The sequence below is a fragment of the Oryza glaberrima genome, chromosome 6, assembly GCF_000147395.1.
Source record: "Oryza glaberrima chromosome 6, OglaRS2, whole genome shotgun sequence".
Classification (NCBI taxonomy): Eukaryota; Viridiplantae; Streptophyta; class Magnoliopsida; order Poales; family Poaceae; genus Oryza; species Oryza glaberrima.
This window is the reverse complement of record NC_068331.1, coordinates 4,507,359-4,523,129: the sequence shown is the minus strand read 5'-3', so window position 1 is coordinate 4,523,129 and position 15,771 is coordinate 4,507,359. Positions and strand designations below refer to the sequence as shown.

The 15,771-nt window shown below is 44.6% G+C and overlaps 2 protein-coding genes across 3 annotated transcripts; one reads left to right on the top strand and one right to left on the bottom strand.

The window, feature by feature from the left end:
• Positions 1-7,352: 7,352 nt before the first annotated feature.
• Positions 7,353-9,752, top strand: LOC127777615 (beta-1,3-galactosyltransferase pvg3-like). 2 transcript variants are annotated; one of them, XM_052304213.1, is made up of 3 exons: positions 7,353-8,326; positions 8,571-8,628; positions 9,326-9,544. In XM_052304213.1, the coding sequence occupies exons 1-3, from the start codon at positions 7,579-7,581 to the stop codon at positions 9,399-9,401; spliced, it is 882 nt and encodes a 293-aa protein (XP_052160173.1). In that variant the 5' UTR covers positions 7,353-7,578; the 3' UTR covers positions 9,402-9,544. The 2 variants fall into 2 exon arrangements, with proteins under 2 accessions (XP_052160173.1, XP_052160172.1); XM_052304212.1 differs by lacking the exon at positions 8,571-8,628 and having other exon boundaries at positions 7,366-8,326; positions 9,326-9,752.
• A 3,708-nt stretch (positions 9,753-13,460) lies between these two features.
• On the bottom strand, positions 13,461-15,356 carry LOC127775982 (anthocyanidin 3-O-glucosyltransferase-like). The gene is made up of 2 exons (XM_052302296.1): positions 14,769-15,356; positions 13,461-14,696 (listed from the first exon to the last, which is right to left on the bottom strand). The coding sequence occupies exons 1-2, from the start codon at positions 15,244-15,246 to the stop codon at positions 13,810-13,812; spliced, it is 1,365 nt and encodes a 454-aa protein (XP_052158256.1). The 5' UTR covers positions 15,247-15,356; the 3' UTR covers positions 13,461-13,809.
• Between the last annotated feature and the right edge of the window lie 415 nt (positions 15,357-15,771).

Genomic DNA, 15,771 nt, shown 5'->3' with positions numbered 1-15,771 from the left:
CTCTTCACTTGCTAAATTGTTGCAACTCCCGCTATCAATAATCATTTTGACGGTATGGCCTTTCACAATAACTTTGCTTTGGAACAAATTGTGACGTTGGTTTTGCTCTTCACACTTCTCTTTAGCACTAAGTGCTAGCTTGACAATTAGGCTAGGATACTGATCTAGCGACTCTGGATGCAAATGGACTTCCTCGATGTCATCATTATCTTGTCCTCCTGCGTGGTCAGTGGCAGCTAAAGCATATTCATCATCACAATCACTAGCAGAAGTATACTCACCATCAGCATTCACAAATAGAGCTCGCCGATTTGGACAGTCGCGAGCAATGTGTCCAATGCCATGGCACCTATGACATGTAATATCACGTGTACGTCCAGTGGAATCTACTGAAGTTGCACTCTTGGCTGGAGTCTAAACTGAAGCGTTTTTGCTTGTTTCTTGAGCATGGGATGGCGTGGAGGTAGGTGGACGAACAGCAGTAGTAGATTGACGTGGTGTTGACTGTCGTGTGGAAGTAGCACCTGCAAGAGAACTCCTATGCTTGTTGCGTCCCTGCACTTCTCTTTCAGCTTTGCAAGCAAAATAGAATAATCTATTCATGGTATTGTATTCTTTATATTCAAGAATATCCCGAATCTCTCTATTAAGACCTCCATAGAACCTAGAAATTCTAGCATCCTCAGTTTCTTGCAAATTACATCGTGACAAAGCAATCATCATCTCTTGATAGTATGTTTCTACAGAATTGGAACCTTGTCTTAAAAGTTGCAGTTTATTTAACATGTCACGAGCATAGTAAGAAGGAACAAATCTAGACCTCATTGTATGTTTCATATCATCCCAGGTTCTAGGTCTAAGTCCTCTACCACATATATCATTCCACCATAGAGATGCAAAGGAGGTAAATTCACTACTGGCAGCTTTAACTTTCTTATTATCAGGAAAATCATAGCAAGAGAATTTTTGCTCAACAGCTAGCTCCCAGTCTAGATAAACAGAAGGTTCAAACTTACCATCAAAAGAAGGCATAGTAAATTTTACCTTAGATAAAGGATCATCTTTGTCCCTAATTCGACGTCGTCTTCTATTTCCAACACTCTCGTCTTCCTCCTCATCATCAGCAACAGATTGCTCTTCGTCTTCATCGTCATATCTTTGGTGTCGATGAGCAGTGGCACCTGCACCTTCTTCACCTGCAGCCTCAAGTAAACCAATGCGTCGCACAATATTTTCATGTCCAATATTTATATTCTGAATGTTTTCAGTTAATTGTTTATGTGATCGATTCATTTGCTCCATTTGATCCACTACTTTCACCAGGCTTTCACTTAAAGTTTTTAAATGTTTATCTGTGCTTTCCTTGTATGATTTACTATTACGCATCAGCTCTTCATACCAATTTTCCATGCCCTTCAGTTTATGTGCTAGATTCTCCAGTGTTGGTTCGTCGGAACTTGTACCTGACATCGTTAGCAAGCAAAAGAAACTCACAAGAAAGTGTCAGTTCCTAACAATCTATATATATGTGGAGCTTTTGAAGGCACTCAACACTCAAGCATATACCAAATTCTTATAATGTTCTCAAAGAATGCAAATCAGGTCAATCACCGTGGCTGGTTCGTGGCACAATGACACGCTTGATGAGTGGAGCGATTGCAAAGCCAGACCTGTAAAGGTTAGTAGTATGTAGATCTTGGTAGGCTTAACTATATCACAAGGAATAGCAAAAATCAAACAGATATGCGAAATTGAATAATAATCCAAAGTATTAGTCAAAATTGCTAGCCTAGCCTAGACTCAATCCTAGCTCAAGCAAGCAAATGATCACACTCGGACCAAAACCAAATGATCACACTCGGACCAAAACAACTCGCTATGTCAACCAACTCTCTCCAAGAAATCCACAATTTTAAAAAAATTCCACCCTTTCTTTTTTTTTCTGATTTTTTTTCTCTTTTTTTTTCTGATTTTTTTTTTTGGTGCGGCTCTTTTGCTTCTTCTTTTTTTCTTTTTTTTTTTTGCACCTTCTGCCTTTTCTCTATTTTTTCTTTTTTTTTCTTTTTTTTACTTTTCTATTTCACAAATGGCAGCTATCAATCGAATTGGATAACATGCGTGTGCACCGAGGAATTAATCTGCACAAGGAAATTCTATGCATGTGTACACCCAACAAACTAGGAGGCCGAGATTTGCATGCACATGGAATCAGGAAGAGACGATGGAAATTACACAAGTACTCATGCATGCATGCATGCGCAATCAAGTAGGACAGCAGATTCTGTTCTATTTTTTTTTCTTTCGGCGTCACTTGGTTGCACGAGAAAATCAAAGAAGAAACAAAAGGAAGCAGATTTTCCCTAATTATCTGACACATGCAACCCAAAAAAATCTCAATGAAACAAAACCTCAGCTCTCAAACCAATCTGTTACTAATCAATCTACCGCGCACCTTTCTCTATGGTGGCGGAACTGCGCGACTTTCTGAAACAACGCTAGAGCAACATGCAACCCACACTTGCAAACTAAATCCAAGATTAATCTAGGGCTTAAACCAGCACTTGACTCGACAGTGGATCAAAACTCAATAAAGCAAAAACTGAATGAAATTGCGTGGCTCAAAACTAATGTTTGGTGATGGGAAAAAAATATTGCGGCTGTATGGTAGACGATGGGAAAAAAATTACAAAACTAAAATCCTCACCAAGCAACTAAAGCTCTGATACCAACTGATGACGCTCTCTCTCGTGGCCCGATCTTCTGGTGAGGGTGATAACTCTCGCTTTGATCGAGTGCGACGTTTGCGACGTGGCTACCAACCAGAACAAGTCCAGAACGCCGTGCAATCGCTACACCACAAACGATGTCGTACCAACCGTGACGCGCGGTTGATGATCCCTGCAATGCAAACGAGAGAACACTGCAAGAACAAGACAAGATGCAATCTAAATATTGCGAATAGGGAATTAAGCACAAAGGAATAGTTGCGATTGAAGTGGTAGATCTAATCGACCCGGCAAATCAACACACCAACTATTGGGGGCTCTGAATCTATAGTCGCCGACTAATCGAGCGAGGACTAGAGACAAGGTGAATGGCACTTGGCAAAATTCAACTAAACAAAACCCAAATGTTTTTGAGGATGTACAAAGCTATTTATAGAGGAAAATAAAGCTAGGGTTCAGTGCTAATTCGTGGAGGTGGAGGGTGATACTTCCGAGATGGGCCTAGTCTATTACAAGGCCCAAGGCCCAAGTTCGGTTTCAGCAACAGCACTGTCTTGTTTTGGCGATTCCCGTTGACTCGAGATGAATTTGGACATGAGACCAGATGCGTTTGAAAGTTAGCGAGATAAGCTTTCCACGAAGTCCAAGATCACCCAAATCGGAGTTGGCATGAAGGCGCTAGGTTCGTTTGAAGTCAGTGCTGTCTCCGGAGGCCGAACTGGACTTGGACTTGGAATTATCATTGGAGTGTGTGAAGTTATGAGCGTATCCAACGAAGTGATGTCCTCATCACTAATATGACGTTCATATGGCAGGGTTGACTTGGACTTCATCTTATGCGACGCATACATGGTGTTACAGTCAGCCTCCCCAATGCTCTCTCTCCTCTCTACCCTCTACTTTGGACTCGTATGTAGGCACCGGCGCCGGTGAGAAGGTCGGAGGACACAACCATCACTGGTGATGTGGGCCGATGGTGGCGCGTGGAGGAAGTCTAAGAGGCCATCACCCTCCCTCGCTTTGAACCCCATCTCCCTAGGATTGAAAATTCCAAGCCACCGTCTCAAGCTAAAGAAACCATTGAGTGAAGAGAGAGAAGAGGGGGAGAGAGATGGAGAAAAGAGGAGAGAGGGTAGGGTGAAGGAAGAGAGATGAAGAAGAGAGGAGAGAGGGTAGGCTGAAGGAAGAGTACAGTTCAACCCATGACATGCATGTGGGTCCCACCTTTTTTTACTATAAGTGTCACGTTGATGCCACATAGGATGATGACTTAGTCAACATGCCATGTGAGCGCCATGTAAGATAAAACCGCTGAGGGATTCGATTTGCACTCATTTTGATAGTTTAGGCACGTTATATACTTGTTTTGCAGTTGAGGCGCACGAATGAAACTTGACCCATAGTGAAAAAGGAATGTAAAGTGGACTTTTTCTATTTCAAAATTTGCAAACTAAAAGCCCATTAGGGCCCGGCGGGATGTAGGAATTTTATACATGAATTAATTCATTTCCTATGATTAAAATGTAAGTAGATCTAATATACAACTCTTATATCATACTCCCTTTGTTTCATATTGTAATTAGTTTGATTTTTGTTTAGCTAAAGTTATTTAAGTTTGATCAAGTTTACAGAAAAAAATAGCAACATCACAACATCTACAACACTAAATTAGTTTCATTAAATTTAATATTGAATATATGTTGATAACATGCTTGTTTTGTATTGAAAATATTACTATATTTCTCTACAAACTTGATCAAACTTAAAAGAAGTTTGGCTAAGAAAAAAATCAAACAATTTATAATATGAAACGGAGGGAGTATTTATATAAGTACAATTATGGTCAAACTTGGGAATTCATAAGTCTCTAGAGCGAATATAGTGACTTTTCTCGAGTTGTTTTAATAATATAGAGGAACAGATAGATGGATCTATGACATTAGGGTGGGGTTTTAAGTAGTTTTCTTATTTTTAATTAAGATGTAATTTTATAATTCACTCTTATTCATCCCGCAATTTGTAGCTTATCTAAAGTAAATATGGAATGAATTATATTATCTAAAAACGATAAATAAATAGATAGATCGACCTTCCAATATTTCTCTGTTTCAAAAGGCAGGTATAGTTTTTTTCCCCAATAATGAGAATCAATCAACCTCTAAATTCACTATGTATCCAGCCAATTAGCAGATTAACTAGCACCCAAGAAAAAGTGACATTATTCACATCAGATGAGATCAATTAGATACACACACACATGTGTGCAATGCCCTTAAGTATTTTACAACAAGTATAAAATCCACCCACAAAAATATCATGGAGTGCAGATAATGGGTTATAATCAATTAGTCATGTTTGTTAGAAAAAAGTGCGTAGTACATGGTTTTTGACCCAATACTAGACTTTGTCTAATTTGTTTGCAAATAATAATCTGTGTAGTTTTAGATGACACTAAATATTACATAGTGTTACTTTACAATATACTCTCTCCATCCCAAAAATAATCAAATCATAGCTATGAACCTGGATAAATGCTTGTCCAGATTCATAGCTAGGATTTAAGTTTTTTTAGACAGAGAGAGGATAAAAGTATAGTTATGAAATCTTCCAGTATAACTAACGACAGTTGTTACAACTTACAACATTCTTAGGGCAAGAGGCGCAAATAAAAACAATTGTTAGGTAGCTTTTATTATAGTTTGATTTAAAGCATGTGCATTTGTGCGAATGATTAGCTTTCTAATCCTGCATTATGTGTCACTACGCACAGTTAAGAAACGAATTCTTTCACCTGTTCAAAGTTCACCAAAGGGAATATGCGAATTTGAACTTAATATATCTTACTAGTTTTTTTTTCGGCAGACAATAATACTTGATTTCACAATATATGAAATCCTCCAAGTTGATCAGCCTAATTTGTTTACGAGTTGACGCACAAGCCATGATGAGTGGCCTCCCACCTACCTGATCATCAAGAATTCAAACTTATGAACAAGTAAACCATTGATCAAACGGTTGGCCGAATCGTGTACCAGTGGTTTTCCTCAGTTGAAAAATTCAGTTAACTATTCAGTGTCCCTAAACAAATTCAGATTCAGCAATCACACACTGGGCCATGTGTGCAGCTTGCGTGGTCAAAACGAAGGCTGAGATTCTCATCTCAGTCGGTTGAGATGTTAGCCTCTACGAAATGCAAAATAACCAGATGCATGATTGATTTAGGGCGGAGATAAAAACGATTTAAGTCTTAAGGTTTTTTTAATCATATCTTTTTGCTGGAGCGTTGATCTTTGGGTGTTTTTTAAGATGAATCTTTGGCTGTTCAGCTTCGGCAACAGCGACAGGATGTTCAGAGTAAGCAGATGGTTCTATCAGTTAGGCTGGTGAAGTGATAAGTTGTAGTTCACAATAATGGTGAGTTCAAAACTTCGATCAAGATAAAATTGAAAAAAAAAACGAGATTTGGAGGGAGAGACATCCCTCCAAACATTTTTAAGAAGAAACTGTGAGCGTGTTAAGGATTAAACACAGGACTTCGGGATTGAAACCACACATTTCTTGTCATTGCACTATCAAATGCATCTCGAGCAAGAGAAAATTGAGCTATCCTAATCTCAATGGACTGATAAGGTTACTGTTTGGATTTGAGAGCTTCTCGTATCTTGTTCTTCAGAAGTTCAGAAATGACAAGCCTCTCCCCCTCCGAAGTTCTGAACCATTTTAGAAGCTATGTAATGTCAGATAAAATGGTTCAGACCTCTCACGGCCTTCGCTGGTTCATCATCAGCTTTCAGAACCTCTAAAATGGCACTTTTTGCTGGATACCATGCATGTATTCAACGTCTATGTAATGTCTGCAAATTAATCAAAGCTTATTTAAGAACCTGTTACACTAATCAGACATCAAACTGGCATACTGGCATATTTCTTTCTTTCTTTCTTTTTGAAAAAAAAAAAACAAATTGGGCATAGGTTGGAGCAATTATCAGACAATGCTGACGCACAAGAATTCTTTTTTTCTCTCAAAATCTTTTGGATGTGGGTAGCGCATATCCATCGTGCAGGTAAAATTTACCATCAAATTTTATTTTTTCTGCAAGTTATACAAAGAAAAGTTCCATGTGGACAGTGTTTTTTCACTGTCCTTGACTAATCCACTTTGATCTTGAAATATTACATCAGCAATCTAGAAAACTTTTGCATACAAGTTTTTTTGGGGAATATTTTACATATAAGTTCAGATGTCACAACCATGACATTGAGATTGAGTCCAGTAAAATATGCACACATTATTTTTAAGAAGCTACAACTAATTACTAGAGAAGCTCCATAGTGAACGACTCCGTATTACAAAATCACAGCTGGATTAAAAACAAGAAAAACTACTCAGAGTACCAGCCTAAAGACAGAGATAACACATTGCTAAACCTCCGTGTACAGTCCAACAAAATATACCCTTAACAATGTTGATACTCTCAACATGTTGATTAATTACTCACTAGTATATATAATCCCCAACGCCAATAACATTCCCCAGTGACAGATCAAAGAATTGCACCAGTGCCACTGCCACCTAGCTCACCCTGTCATTTTCAAACTGAAAAATTATAAACTCAAAATCAATCAAAGAGTGCGTCAAACTGCTACGCGTGATTCTTAATTCTTCTTGCTCTTTCTCAAGACCAAACTGCTTCTAATTCTTCTTCTTCTTCTTCTCTTCATGGTATATATGCACGCGCCAACTCACCACCACATGCATATACACACGAGAAATCATCAAGAAGGAGAAGAAGGCTAGAGAAATCAACAAGAGATCGATCGCCATTGGCGAGGTGGAGAGGAGCTCGCGGCAATGTCGTACCTGCAGAAGCCATCCTACTACACCATCTCGCTCGTCGTCGTCCTCCTCCTCCCGTTCACCATCCTCTTCGCGAGCTTCCTCCTCCCCTTCTCCGCTTACCTGCGCGGCCCGCCGCCGATCGCCGCCGGCTCCGTCGTGGCCGGCGGCTGCAGCCATGGCGCGGCGGACGGTGGCGGCGGCGGCGGCGGTGGTGGTGGTGTTCGTCCGGAGATCAGCATCCTCGTCGGCGTGCACACGATGGCCAAGAAGCACTCGCGGCGGCACCTGGTGCGCATGGCGTACGCGGTGCAGCAGACGGCGGCGCTCCGCGGCGCGGCGCGCGTGGACGTCCGGTTCGCGCTGTGCGCGCGGCCGATGCCGCCGGAGCACCGCGCGTTCGTGGCGCTGGAGGCCCGCGCCTACGGCGACGTGATGCTGATCGACTGCGACGAGAGCCCCGACAAGGGGAAGACGTACGACTACTTCGCCGGCCTGCCGGCGATGCTGTCCTCCGGCGGCGGCGGCGGTGAGGGGCGGCCGTACGACTACGTGATGAAGGTGGACGACGACACGTACCTCCGGCTGGACGCGCTGGCGGAGACGCTCCGGCGAGCGCCGAGGGAGGACATGTACTACGGCGCCGGGCTGCCGTTCCTCGACAAGGAGTCGCCGCCGTTCATGCTCGGCATGGGCTACGTGCTGTCCTGGGATCTCGTCGAGTGGATCGCCGGCTCCGACATGGCCAAAGCGCTAGCCATAGGTATGCAAAGCAACTGCTCTCTCCATCTAAAAAAAAACAAACTCTGATTTCCGTGTCCAACGTTTGACCTTCCATCTTATTTGAAAAAATTATGAAAAAAATTAAAAATACAAGTCACGCATAAAGTATTAATCATGTTTTATCATCTAACAAGAATGAAAATATTAATTATAAAAAGTTTTTATATAAGACGGACAGTCAAACGTTGGATACGAAAACTCATGTTTGTCTTTTTTTTTTTTAGGACGGAGGAAGTATACATACAAGTGCATGCGATTTCTTCGAATTTCTCACTTCGTCACGTATTCATCGTTGAAACATTTTTGTCCAAACTTCTTCTCTAACACCAAAAGCGCACATAGATTTGGCAAAAAAAAAACTTTTAATTATGATATACTTCGTCAAATAAATTTGACTGGAGGGAGTCGCAATTTTGCGCTAATATGTAGTACATTCATACAGAAAGTAAGCGTGTTCAAGACCGGGTCGATTTTCAAAACATCACATGTCTTTCAACACATGGAGCAGTGTTTAAAAAATAAAGAGAACAACCTATAACATGGTATCACAATTCACTATCCTTATTGAAAAAAAAAAACTAGGATCTAGCATTAGTTGCATTACTACCCTTAATGGAACCTATATATATATATATATATATATATATATACACACTTTTTTAGATCATGATATATAGGTTTTTTTCAATAAAACACCAATATGCCAATTTCATTGAATAGAGCGATACTCCCTCCATCCCATAAAAAAAACTAATCTAATATCGACATACATTTGTCCAGATTCGTTGTACTGGAATACGTTATAATTCTAGATTCGTTTTTATGGGACAGAGGGAGTAGTAAAATCATACAAATGTAAACCTATAAGGGGATAGAAAAGAAAAGGCTAAGCTATGGTAATAGGTCATAGTCTTTTTTGCTCCCGACCATGATATACAATGGGTTACATATTCCTAATTACTTTGTCAAATTACACCAGGTGCAGAAGATGTGACAACAGGGACATGGCTGAACATGGGCAACAAGGCCAAGAACAGGGTGAACATTTTCCCTAGGATGTATGACTTCAAGGGTGTCAAGCCAGAGGACTTCTTGGAGGACACTATTGGTGTGCACCAGCTAAAGCAAGACCTGAGATGGGCACAAACCTTGGAGCACTTCAATGTCACCTGGCTTGATCCCTCCAGCAAGATGACCAACTCACTACTCTCCTAGCTACTGGCAGCCATCTAGTTAGCTCTTCTAGAATCATCCGTGTAATTAATCAAGATTAATCTGTAAATCAAACCCGTAATTAATTGTTCATAAGTTTTCTCTGTGGTGAATTTCAGATGGAATTTGTTTATACAACGGTTGTTGGTGTGCTGCTTTGGAGCAGATTGTTAACTTGAGCCGTAATTAAGCTATGGAAATCTCTGAGAAATTTTATATGCATCACTGCATCAGTGATGTGTGCTTGCAAAAGATGCCTGGAAAATGATGTTTTGCATCAGTGACGTTTATATTTTAGCCAGTCGTTTTCCAGGCTGGGGCAATGCGTGAGAAGAATTTCTGTATCGAACAAAACATCATTTTCTTCACATTAATTAAACTGCAGTTTGAATTATTCTTTGTACCTCGAACTAGTTAAGAGTTTTTCCCCCCCAAAAAAAAGAAAAGAACTAGTTAAGAGTTTAAACGGAACGTGACGAAAAATATTAACACCATGTGTGTGATCGATGGATAGTTGTATGCCCAAAGACCGGACTTTTTAGCGTGTCAAAGTGATAGGTAATTAGTGACTAAGGTACCGCGTTAAACGAAAATACAAAGAAAAGAAAAACCTCCCTGGTCCCACAACTGTTTCATTTCACTTAAATTAGGCTTGTTTCGAACATAGATTTTTTAATTAAAAATTCAAGTGATTTTTTTAAAAGTACGACAAAAAATGTTTCAACTACTTTCAAAATAGAACTTCTAAGGTTTAAACTTTGTTCCATGATATAAAGATTTCTAAAATTATATTACTTATCCCATTAACCACTTCCTGGTAGATTTTTTTCCCATCTTACCCTCGCATATCCACTCATACTCATCTATTCCTCGTTAATCGAGTGGCAATAAAAACTTTTTTATCAACCTTAATCTCTACTAAATAATCTAAAAATGTTTATATTTTGGAATAGGTGTAGTACAACAAAAGGGTGATAAAAAGACTAGAAATGCTTTCTGGAGTTGTTTGGTTCTTCTTAGGTTATTTGATCTCTTCCCTTTCTAGTTTTTAAAACTTCTCTTTCTACTTCTTGAAATTGAATCAAATGGCTTTCAAAGCTGACCAGCCATTTTTGTCCCTTCTACGCTGGGCTGCAAACAAATGTGGATGCAATTATAGGCCCACAAAGCCGATCAGCCTTCCCTCTGAAACCAGCCCATTACAGTACATATATACCGGCCTAAAAATGTGGATGTCATGTATTTCTGAACGCACATTTAAGATACCGGGAGGATATAGTATAAAACTTGATATCTTCAGGTACTAAGTAATTTTAAGTATTATTTTTTAAAAAAAATTTGATATCTCGAGATGCTTTTCAAGAACCGTGAAATTTCTTATTTATGAACAGAGTTGTTATGTATATTCATCCAAACATTATGGTTTGGCTTTACTAATACCGCGACATTATGGTTTGGCTTCAGCAATGCAGGTTTGGTTCAAGTAGGAGCTGAAAGCGCCACATTATGGTGAATCTATGTTGTGTTGACAACTTGGACTGTACATGCGTATTGAGAACCTGCAAAAGTATTTCCAAAATTTTAGTATTTGTTACATCGGCAATAAGTGGTAATCTACTCGTCAGTTTATATCATACTAAGTCAGGTGAATAGTAACAAATTAAATTTCAGATTTTAGTATTTGTTCACCTGACATTTGTCATTTTTGTTTCCTTCAAATGAGGTTGAGTTTGGACTTAAAGATTTGATAAGAATGTATTTCATATCTACGCATTTTATGAAATTATAAAAGTTTTGGGTATGATTTTTACGAGTTTTCAAACATTTAAATTGTTTTCACGAGATATTTCTCCAAATTTATAGGGAATAACAGACACAATAATAACAAATAGAGAGTGACTATTTGCAAATCTTCGAACGATGTTGCATTATATGTTGAAAAATGTTGCCATGTTTCGTTGCTAAAAAGAAAATGTTTCAACATGAATTGTTTCTTGATATTTTATCTTTCACTGAAGAATGTTTCACCGCTTTATCGAAAATGTTTCAATCGAATGCAACACTCAAGAACACTGACTGCAACAGCAAAACACATTATGTGCAACATCCAAAGAAATCAAATGCAACATCCAGAGAAATCAAATGCAACATCCAGTACTGATTTAAGAAACATTTAGAAAAGACAGATTGCAACATCACAAGAACACTGTGCAACAAAAGAATATGTGGTGTGCAACAATCCTTCAGACCATCTCGGGCCTGAGGAAGACGGTCTTGCCGAGCACGATGACGGATCCGGACTCGTCGAGCGCACACGTGATGGAGGCGCCGGACTCCGCGCCGGAGGCGTCACAGCAGAGCCGGAGGAACTCGGCATATGGCACGGTGCCCGTGCCCGACGCCTCGCCCGCGCTGTCTCCATCTGTGTCGCCCGCAACACCTTCCTCGGCTCCTCCACCGTCAGCCCCGCCACCAGCGACGGCGACGGCCGCTCCTCCCTAGCCTCCTCCACAGCCAGCCCCGCCACCAGCGACGGCGACGGCCGCTCCTCCCTCACCACCAGCGGATGCGGCTGCGGCGCCGGGGGGAACGAGGCTGTCGAGGTTGATGCGCGGGAACGCGGCGCCGAGGTCGCGGATCCAGTCGGCGAGGGGGATGAACCCGCGTCGGTCGGGCGGCACCGGCACCACCGCCGCGCTCCTCTGCTCCGGCATCGCCACTTCCTCGTCGCTTGCTAGCACAGGCATGGGGAGAGAAGAGAGGAAAACGAATGGTTGGAAATGAGGATAAAGTTAGCTGGATAAAGAAGATGAGAGAGCAGTTATGTGGGACCGGGACACACTAGGTCAGCGTCCGATTTTTATCGCCGGACATACGAGTTAAAGCATTATTGTATTTCATATCTACACATTTCATGAAATTATAAAACTTTTGGGGTATGCATTTTACGAGTTTTCAAACATTTAAATTGTTTTCACAAGATATTTCTCCAAATTTATAGGGAGTAACAGACACAATAATAACAAATAGAGAGTGACTATTTAAACGGTGACAACCCGAGGTAATAGTTTGGTGATGTAATTAGAAAGGCAAAATTTGCTACAGACACGCAAAAAACGCGTAATTAGCTGGGGACACCGAGAAAACGTGAAACTGCCCGAGGGCACTGCAAAAATTGTGTAATTGGCCATAGGACACTGGTCGTATTATTTTATTATTTCCGGGTCAAAAGAGGTGAGATACTTTTCTAAATGTCCGGATTGCCCCTTCTCTTTCCTTCTTTCCCCTTCCCGTTGACTTCACCGGGAACACGCGATGCGGCGAGGTCGGCGCGACGTGGGCGGTCGACAGGGGGAAGCACCGGCGTGCGGTGGCTAGGCGCATCCCCTTTCCCTCTTCCTCTCTCTCTCTCTTCACTCTCTTTCTCTATCTCTCTCACGGGGCGCGCAAGGGCGGAAGGTGGGCGGCAGCGTGCACAGCTAGGTGCCATGCGGCGGTGCCGAGCGTTTGGCGGTGACGCCGTGCCCGTCCACCTCCCCATCGGTTGGTTGGTTCTTAATGGCTTCCTCAAGCGGGAGAGGGGGGAGCACGGTGTCGGCGGTGGCGGGGAGGGAGGGGGGGTGTCGTCAGCGGTGGCCGGTGCGGCGGTTGTGGATGCGGAAGCAGAGCCACCTCGATGACCTCACCTCACAGGTGGCACACCTCCGCCGCGACAACGCGCACGTCGCCGCCGCGCTCAACCTCACCACCCAGGGCCTCCTCGCTGTCGACGCCGAGAATGCCGTCCTCCACACCCAGGCCGCCGAGCTCGCCGCGCGCCTCGCCTCCCTCAACGATATCCTCTGCTCACATCGCCTCACTACTGAAGCTGCCATGGTAGAGACCAACAACAACAAGAAGAAAATATACTTGCCATTAGGGGCAATCTTGTCATTTTGTAAAAATACTCGCCACTTTCAATCGGAAAATAATAAAATAATACGTTCGGTGTCCTATGGCAAATTTCACATATTTTATAGTGTCCTCGAGCAGTTTCACGTTTTCTCGGTGTCCCTCAACTAATTACGCCTTTTTTGCATGTCCTATAGCAAATTTTGCCAACTAGAAAGAGCAATATAGTTGCTATATGAGCCTTGAACTCCGTAATAATATCACCAGTACAACAGAACACCGAAATCTCACCAAGAATTAAAAGCAAATTAATTAACAAACAGTACAGTTTTTCAAGGCACACCATCAAAGATCACGAATTCAGGATGCACAGATTATCTCGACGAACTTGGCGAAGTTCTTCCTGCAGCTTCCGTCGGGCTCGACGAACGCCGACGCCACCTTCGCCTGCAACTCCTGCGCCCGCGCCCTCATCCGGCGCCCGTCCTCCCCGCCGACGAGCGACGCCACCGCCGTGGCCACGCCGCCGCGCGTCATCGCTCCGTCGAACGCCGTCCCGAACCCCCACACGTGGGACACCGACCGCGCGTTCGTCCTCTGGTCGCCGAAGAAGGGGCGGCACGCCATGGGCACGCCGCTCGACGCGCCCTCCATCACCGACGCCCACCCGGCGTGCGTCACGAACGCGCCCACCGACGCGTGGCGCAGCACGCCCACCTGCGGCGCCCACGGGACGACGAGCCCCGCCGCGGCGTGCTGCTTGGTGCGCTCCAGGAAGCCAGGCGGGAGCAGCGGCCATGAGTCCTCCCTCAGGGACCAGAGGAACGGCGCGCCGCTGGCCTCGAGCCCCGCGGCGAGCTCGCGCAGCTCGTCCGGGCGCGGCGACGCGACGGTGCCGAAGCTGACGTACGCGACGGTGCGCGGCGCGTGGCGGTCGAGCCAGGCGAGGCAGCCGTTGGGGTCGTCGTCGTTGGCTGGCGCGGTGGCGAGGAGGTGGTAGGGGCCGAGCGGGAGGCAGGTCGGGAGGACGGCGGTGAGGGCGGCGGTGACGGTGGGTGGGTCGAGTCCCGGGAAGGTGTTGAGCGCGACGGCCGTGGCGGCGCGCGGCAAGCGCTGCGCCATGCGGTGTAGCAGGAGGTTGATGACGTAGTTGAGGTCGCCCGAGACGACGCCGTCGGGGAGGTCGCGGATCCGGTAGCTCTCGAGGCCGGGATGCGAGGTGAGCAGCTCGTCGGCGCGGCTCGCGGCTGGACGTGAAGTCACATCAACTCAATCGCAAAAAAAAACCCACACCCAACTCCGGCGAGAAATGCGCGTACCCTCGTCGCCGACGTCGTCGCGGAGCGCGTCGGTGCGGAGGTGCGCGACGAGCGCGCTGGACGCGCCCGTCCACACCGGCACCCACCTGGCCCCAACCTTCGCCGCCGCGTCCGCCGCCATCCACACGAACGCGTCCCCGACCACGCAGCTCACCGCGACACCCCCCGCCGCGGCGCGCGCCGCCTCGAGCCCAGCCTCCACGACCCCGCCGGCCTCCGCGGCCTCCATGAACACCGCCATCCGCCGCGGCGGCGGCGCGTCAGGCGGCGGCGCCCCGTCGGCGACCTCCACGAACCTCATGTTCCCCGGGAGGAGGTCCCCCGCCGCGGCGGTCTTCCGCAGGTGCGCGAAGGAGGCGGCGGTGGAGAGGAAGGAGAAGGTGGACGCGGGCGAGGCGGCCGCGAGCGCCCGCGCGAAGGAGAAGAGCACGGCGGCGTGGGAGCTGAAGGGGAAGGTGACCACGGCGACGTGCGCCATCGCCGGAGTGCGTGTGTGTGTGGCGGCGGGTGTGCGGGCTGGGGTTGCGGGGGACGCGGAATTTATACGGCGGTGGCGCTGGGCACGTGGGGGGGAGTAGTTGCATCGGCGCGGCGCGTGGGTGGGTAGATATGATTGGGCGGGTTGGGCCTGGAAATTGTGACATTGGGCCTGTTTAGATTCATTTGAAATAGCAAATGGTAAAAGTTTTAGTGGCAAAAGTTTTACAATTGTAAAAGTACTAATTGGTGTTTAGATGCATGTTAAAGTTTTGCCATTCTAGCACTAAAGTGAGAGAGAGAAAGAGAGAGGGAGTGGTCCCAAAGCACTTTTTGGCACAATTTGCTACTATGGATTAGCAAATGCCAAATGCCAAACTGCCAACTTTTGCTAGTAGTGTTTAGATCCAAAATGACAAAAAGTGCTACAAAATAGCAAAACTTTTGCCATTTTAAAAGATCTAAACAGCGTCATTATTGGTCGACTTGGCGAGTAGGATGTACACACGTACGAATTTTAGGCAAG

Bases quoted from the DNA above. Each gene is read 5' to 3' on its own strand.
- LOC127777615 (XM_052304212.1), top strand. From the start codon at position 7,579: ATGTCGTACCTGCAGAAGCCATCCTACTACACCATCTCGCTCGTCGTC. The intron at 8,327-9,325 runs GTATGCAAAGCA...AAATTACACCAG, and splicing joins GGCCAAAGCGCTAGCCATAG to GTGCAGAAGATGTGACAACA.
- LOC127775982 (XM_052302296.1), bottom strand. From the start codon at position 15,246: ATGGCGCACGTCGCCGTGGTCACCTTCCCCTTCAGCTCCCACGCCGCC. The intron at 14,697-14,768 runs GTACGCGCATTT...CTTCACGTCCAG, and splicing joins CGACGACGTCGGCGACGAGG to CCGCGAGCCGCGCCGACGAG.